At 39.7% G+C, this 7,365-nt stretch overlaps 1 protein-coding gene across 1 annotated transcript in view; it reads right to left on the reverse strand.

Annotated features, from left to right (window-relative positions):
* Positions 1-2,397: 2,397 nt before the first annotated feature.
* The window catches only part of TEFM (transcription elongation factor, mitochondrial), a 7,237-nt gene continuing 2,269 nt past the window's right edge, over positions 2,398-7,365 (reverse strand). The window contains exons 2-4 of the mRNA XM_017542066.2: positions 6,735-7,198; positions 3,896-4,048; positions 2,398-3,032 (exon numbers count right to left, since the gene is read on the reverse strand). Of these exons, the coding sequence (XP_017397555.1) occupies positions 2,595-3,032; positions 3,896-4,048; positions 6,735-7,198 (1,055 nt within the window). The 3' untranslated portion in view covers positions 2,398-2,594. The remainder of the gene's footprint in view (positions 3,033-3,895; positions 4,049-6,734; positions 7,199-7,365) is intronic.

Here is a 7,365-nt window from a genome sequence, read left to right on the forward strand (position 1 = left end):
TTTTAGTAGAGACGGGGTTTCACCATGTTGACCAGGATGGTCTCGATCTCTTGACCTCGTGATCCACCCGCCTCGGCCTCCCAAAGTGCTGGGATTACAGGCTTGAGCCACCGCGCCCGGCCTCTTTTTTTTTTTTTTTAAAGAGGTCTCACTCTTGTTGCCCAGGCTGAAGTACAGTGGCACAATCATAGTTCACCATAGCTTCAAACTCCTGAGCTCAAATGATCCTCCTTCCTTGGCCTCCCAAAGCATTGGGATGATAGGTGTGAGCCACTGCACCCAGCCTTTTCATTCTTAATAATGGTAAATTCCTGTAAGATTTAGATTCACTTTTGTGATAACGCCATGTTTGTTATGAACAACTAGGTAGTTTGAGAAACCATTTATCAAAATAGAAAACAATGGCAAAGATGGTTTGGATGGAATGAGAATGATTTGCTTTTTGGACATGCATAGTTTGAGGTATCTGCATCTCCAAAGTGGAGATGTTTAGGTACACAATGACATGTAAATGTAGAGATGCTTTATTTGTGCATGGCAACAGGTCTAGAGTGTACACCAACTCTAGGGAGCTGGAGGTGCTAGAGAAGGGAGGACTTCCACTTCTTGCTTTATGTTTCAGATTATTTGAAATATTTTTGAACAAGTATATTTCACTTTTGGATTATAGAAAATGTTCATGTTATAGAAAATATTTAATACTTTTTTTTTTTTTTTTTTTTTTTTTCCCTTGGAAAGTTAAGGAATTTATGGAGCACTGTCATGTCAATAGACAGTGAAAACATTTTTGTAAGAGATGGGGCCTTGCTATGTTGTCAAGGCTGACTTCAAACTCCGGGGCTGAAGTGATGCTCCCCCCTCAGCCTCCCAAGTAGCTGGCACTAAAGACAGGTACCACTGAGATTTAATAATTTGACACCAAAGAGATTTACGGTGGCTCACACCTGTAATCCCAGCACTTTGGGAGGCCCAGGCAGATGAATCACGAGGTCAAGAGATAGAGACCATCCTGGCCAACATGGTAAAACCCCGTCTCTACTAAAAATACAAAAATTAGTTGGGCATGGTACATACTTGTAGTCCCAACGACTTGGGAGGCTGAGGCAGGAGAATCATTTGAACCTAGGAGGCGGAGGTTGCAGTGAGTCTAGATTGTGCCACTGCACTCCAGCCTGGTGACACAGCGAGACTCCATCTCAAAAAAAAGAGACTCGAGGCTTAGGTTCATAAAGAAGATACATTGAGGGCCTCAGCTAAGGTAAACAGTGGTAAAATGGACATCAATAGATGGTCTGTCAAGTTAAAATATTACAAAGTTAAAAAATGAGCCTGCCGGGCATGTGGCTCACGCCTGTAATCCCAGCATTTTGGGAGGCCAAGGCCGGAGGATTATGAAGTCAGGAGTTTGAGACTAGCCTGGCCACTATGGTGAGACCGCATCTCCACTAAAAATAGAAAAATCAGCCAGGTGTGGTGGCGCACACCTGTAGTCCCAGCTACTCAGGAGGCTGAGGCAGAAGAATCGCTTGAACCTGGTAGTCGGAGGTTGCAGTGAGCCGAGATTGCATCACTGCACTTCAGCCTGGGCAACAGAGTGAGACTAGGTCTCAAAAAAAACAAAAAAAAAAAAAAAATAGGAAAGAGCCTATTAGACAAAACTTGTTTGTTTTTGGCTAATAGATTTGAGCTGATGAAAGTCACCTTTTGGGGCCGGGTATGGTGGCTCACGCCAGTAATCCTGGTACTTTCAGAGGCTGAGGCAGGAGGATTACTTAAGGCCGGGAATTTGAGCCCAGCCTGGGCAACAAGGTGAGACCTCCATCTCTACAAAAAATAAATTAGCTGGGTATGATGACATGTGCCTGTAGTTCTAACTATTCAAGAGATAGAGGCAGGAGGATTGCTTGAGCCCAGGAGGTGCTGCAGTGAACTGTGATTGTATCACTGTACTCTAGCTTGGGTGAGAGTGAGACCCTGCCTCAAAAAAAGAAAATCAGCTTTTGGAGGCAGTGTGGCAACCCACATTCTACTTAGAGAATAAGAGAGGAGGATTCTATAAGCTGTGTTATCAGTTATCTTTATTTTCATAATAAGCACCACCTAGGAAAATCATTATTCTCTATTTTAACAATATGATCATGCAAATGCTTAGTATAGATAGTAGTTGCCTTTAAAGGGAGATATGTTTGTTTCTTGTTTTGTCTATTTGGCATCTTACTGTTTCTTTAATGAAAATTTTTTTAAATATTATTGTGGTCTTGCTATGTTGCCCAGGCTGCTCTCGAGCTCCTGGGCACAAGCGATCCTGACTCAGCCTCCCAGAGTGCTGGGATTATAGGCATAAGCCACTGCGCCCAGCCCCACCTTAATTTTTAACACATAAACCTGAAAGGCACAGAATCTCATAAAATGTTTATTGATTTGGTCTTGGCTTATTGTGTAGACAATTTAGTAGCTGAAAATCAGAATTTCAACATCTAAAATACACTCAAAATATGTTCTTTTCCAGTAACATGTATGTTCAAAACAGTTGGTTTTACATTAGAGCTAATAATTATACATTAATATGACTTTAGCACATTAACCTCAGAATTCTAAGGCTCAGAGTCAAACACTGCTAATTCATAGAAGGCAACAGCTTGTAATAATGAATCATAAAGCTCTTCTACTCTTTGTGATTCACTAGATAAAAACATCTGTCTGTAGTGGACTATTTTATCTGATGGGAAGAACACCCGAGGATCCGCCTTCAGTACAGAATCGGAGAGGAACTGCTTCACTAGTTCTTTTCCACTAGTCCTGAAGTCACCAATCATCAGTTCAAAATGCTTCCCCACTGCGTTTCGATTCATGCTCAGCACCTGATGCTGCCCATCCTGGGCAAAAGTTTTATTTAATAAGGCATATAGCATGGCTTCCATGATTTGAAAATGTAAAAGTATAGGAAACAGAGATGAGTTTTGAATGGAAAGTGCTCTTTTTTCCAGAACATAGAAATCTGCTTTAGGCATCTTTGAAATGATTGAAGAAATCTTTTAAAAAAAAGACAAAGGAGCAGAAATAATTCATTACATTTTATGTTTAGACCCCTCTCTGTCCCACTTAGTTAACTTATACTATATTGCTATTGACAATTTTGAAATGATTGAAAAGGCATTTATGAGCAGCAGTCTGGTTCTGTTCATGGTTCTATCAGAACAATAGCTAAGCTAAACTGTTTAGTCCTCCTAAGTACCAGTTTCTTGATCTGTACAACGGACTTCATAATTTCTAAAATCTGTATTGGCTTTAAGATTACACAACTTACAATTGTTTTATTAACCTACAAAAATTTTCTGGGATAGGGCATAGGGTTAGAATAACTAGGCAGGAATCAATCACCTCTGCAACTGACTAATCACATCCGATGCTTGACTAAACCACAGATTTTATATGTATAATCCAGGTGATTATTCCCGTCCATTTCACAAGGTTTTGAAAACTCAAATGAGACAATGTGATGGCATTTTGAGAAATAAGCTTTATAAATAAAAGACAGTGATAATGTTCTATAACATTCAGAATGGAATACCATTGATTTTCTCAGTGTCTGCCTTTGATACATAAGGCATTTCTTTCTCTCTTTTTTTTTTTTTAGACATAGTCTCACTCTTTCACCAGGCACCAGGCTGAAGTGCAATGGCGTGATCTCGGCTCACTGCAACCTCCGCCTTCTGGCTTCAAGCATAAGGCACTTCTTGAGCTAACTAAAGCCTGAATTTTTAAAAATCAAAGGTGATAGAAAACATAATAGGAACAGAAGAAAACCCATCTTTACTATTTTATTACATTCCTTTTGAGACCAGAAGATTAAACTACACAAGGAGGTAGGAATCCGGAGATGCAACTGCCTTACCTCTTCTAAATAGACGGATGATGAGTATGTAGTTTCCTTCATTAATCTCCAACGATCATTTTGCTGCCAGTCCAGCACTGTCAATTTACGATCAAGGTGAGCCCAGGCAATTCTTCGAGTACCAAAAACAATAGATACGATACTATTAGCTGCCTAAAAGAAAAGACTGGTTTAATTAGAATTGTAAAGATTTTACAGATAAAAAACTTAATCTACAAATTCAGAGTGACTAGTTTTTGTAATATATACTTATTTATAGTCTATTAATTGAGAATTATTAAATGCAGGAGTAATTATTATTATTATTATTATTATTATTATTCTGTTTGTTCAAGATGGCGTCTCACTCTGTCACCCAGGCTGGAGTGCAGTGGCGCAATCTCGGCTCACTGCAACATCCACTTCCCGGATTCAAATGATCCTTCTGCCTGAGCCTCTGGAGTAGCTGGGATTACAAGAACTCGCCACCACGTCAGGCTAATATTTGTATATTTAGTAGAGACGGGGTTTCACCATGTTGGCAGGCTGGTCTCGAACTTCTGACCTCAAGTGATCCATCTGCCTCGACCTCCCATAGTGGTAGGATTTCAGGCATGAGCCATTAAGGAGTAATTATTATTAAAAGGTAACCAGCAGCAGTCAGTTTATAGATAAAGAACGTATACTCATTCTCAGCACCTAGCCCAAAGTAGGCATTCAAATATTCAAGTGTAGCCAGGGTTTGTACTAGATACAAGGAAACAACAAACGTAACTGTACATTATAAGAAATGCCACCATAAAACTTGTAGAGAGAAGTAGTCAGGGAAGGTTTACTGGAGGACTAGGAGAATGAGACAGTAAACGGGAAGTTATTTCACCCAGATGTCTGGAAAGATAGGCTGCTTGACATCTCACACTCCGGCAGTGGAATAAAGACTGGGAAAAGGGCAGAGGACTAGGCAGGTGTCTGTAAAGGTAAGTAACTTGCTTTATCCTGAGGGCTACAGGTGCCACTAAAAAACCCCAGAATTTTAAGGAATAACATAAGATTAGTATTTCAGAAAAATCACTGATGGTGTAAAAGATGGGCTGGAGGGAACTAGACTAACGGTAGGGATCTGTGTTAGGTACCTGTTAAACATAACAAAGTATTAAGAATGGAAGACAATGACAGAAGGAAAAGAAACAGATAGTGGGAGCAGAATTAATACATAGGTTGAAAGAGGAGTCTAGGATAATTCCAGTTTTACATCAGTGACTGAATGGCATCATTAATCATGGTGAAGATAGGACTCACGTGACCTAGAGAAGGCAGGAAGAAATGTTTTGGTTTGTTTTTAATGTATTAAGTTTGGGTTGCCTGTAGGGCTTCAAAAGGGAAATACATAATAAGTAGTTGAATACATAGATTTTGCTCCCTATCAGGTCTGGGCTGATGATGGAGCACAATGCTATATCACCTTTCTCCAACATGGCTCACTTAAATATATTTACAAACTACTATGTTCTATAGATACTGAGGCAAATAAACAGGAACAATTAGTTCTATACCCATCTCCCTTTCGTTGCTAAGGACTGGATAAATATCTTATGACAAAATAGTTTAGATGCCCAAAATACAGACTTCCTTTTGGTTCTTTTCTTTAGCTCCGTGCCTCTCAAGTTTTAGTGTGCATAAGCATTACTGAACCAGACTACACACAGTACTTCATGGGCAACCAATTTTTTTTTTTTTGTTCCTGCAGATTAGCTATACTGCATTAGCAACCAATTTTTTCTTAAAGGATTTTACTGCATGACTTATGTCTCCATACAAACTGACTTTAGAATCTAGCCCCCTAAATAAGATGCAACTCCACTATAATCTGGGTATAAACACTTTTTGCCATGAATCTGGATGAGAATCCTCCCTGAAAAATTTGGTTGAAATATGTTCCAGATCAATTGCAGCAGTTCTACCTGGAGTCCATGAGTGGACTTGAATCTGCCAGTCCTCTGAAACTGTGCAGTATTCTGTGTATATGTGCTATATCTTTTTCTTTTCTTCTTTTTTTTTTTGAGACAGAGTCTCACTCTTACCCAGGCTGGAGTGCTGTGGCACGATCTCAGCTCACTGCAACCTCCGTCTCCTGGGTTCAAGCGACTCTCCTGCCTCAGCCTCCTGAGTAGCTGAGACTACAGGCGGAAGCCACCACGCCCAGCTAATTTTTGTATTTTTAGTAGAGATAGGTTTCACCATGTTGGCCAGGATGGTCTAAATCCCTTGACCTCATGACCTGCCCGCCTCGGCCTCCCAAAGTGCTAGGATTATAGGCATGAGCCCAGCCCTAGAATGTTTTTCTTTTTTTAATCTTACCTATAGACATGTGATTCAAGATAGAATACTTTTTAAAGGAGGAAAGGAACATAAAATAATTTTAAATCCTGCCAGAAAGACTGGTATAATGTTCTAAAGTCACTCCCTGGCCATAACCCATCTTGGCTCCTTAACTTCTCATTAATCCTAACATCACCTTTAGACACAACCTAGTATCTCTATGACACTCCTCTTAAATAAGCCTTGCATAAACCTACTTCTCAACATCAACTGTTCTTTCTACCTAGAATGACCCCCTCTTCCAGCCAAAGGATCTCTCCTTTAAGATCCAAATTGAGTTCTTCTAGTAAACTTTCCACAACAGTCACAGCCCACTGTTTTCTCTCCTCTCAACTGCCAATTCACTATCTGTACATCTCACTATTTGGTAGTAATCATATACTTGCCAACTAAACCTGAAGAACCTTCCCAATGCCCAGAAGAGTGCTTTCCAGAGTAGGTTCTCAAATATTAGGCAGTATAGAGGACATGAAGAATATACCTTAAGTCTTTCTCTTTCTATGTCTGGTTTGAGGAGTTTTCTCAAGAACCGGTTTTCTGGTAACTTTCTTTTATCCCCTCCAGTCTTTGAATAAAGTATGGAGTTACAAACTTGAACTGTACTTTTATACTGAAACAAGGGTACATTCATTAAACTCTCCAAATTCTGAAATGGCCCAAAGTTTTGTCTGTGCTTTATGATATTGATGGATCTTCTTCCACGAAGCAATCTGAAAGCTTCAAGTTCTTCAGTAGATGCTGTATTCAACACATGCAAGATGGAAGCCTGCTGTTCTGAAGAGAAGCGCTTGTCAACTGCATTTTCAGGCTCTTTTGCATTTTCATCACAAAAAGTAACATCAGAAATAATTTTCTTAGGTGAAGTGGATTTTTTCCGACAGCAGGAATTATGTAAGGCCTGGGACAGGGATAACCTCGATGGGGCCAGAAAGCATCTCCACCTCCCTAAAAGGAAAATTTAGTAAAATATAAGATGGATGTCCTACTTCCTTTAGTGTTAGTTGCAAACTTGACTAGATGCTTTGCAAAGTCACAAATACTTTCCTGGAATTTAAGAACTACTTGAGGACAATATTAAATTGTCCTGGAGAATAATCTTTAAAAGAGGATTT

This window comes from Cebus imitator, unplaced genomic scaffold, assembly GCF_001604975.1.
Source record: "Cebus imitator isolate Cc_AM_T3 unplaced genomic scaffold, Cebus_imitator-1.0 Scaffold140, whole genome shotgun sequence".
Classification (NCBI taxonomy): Eukaryota; Metazoa; Chordata; class Mammalia; order Primates; family Cebidae; genus Cebus; species Cebus imitator.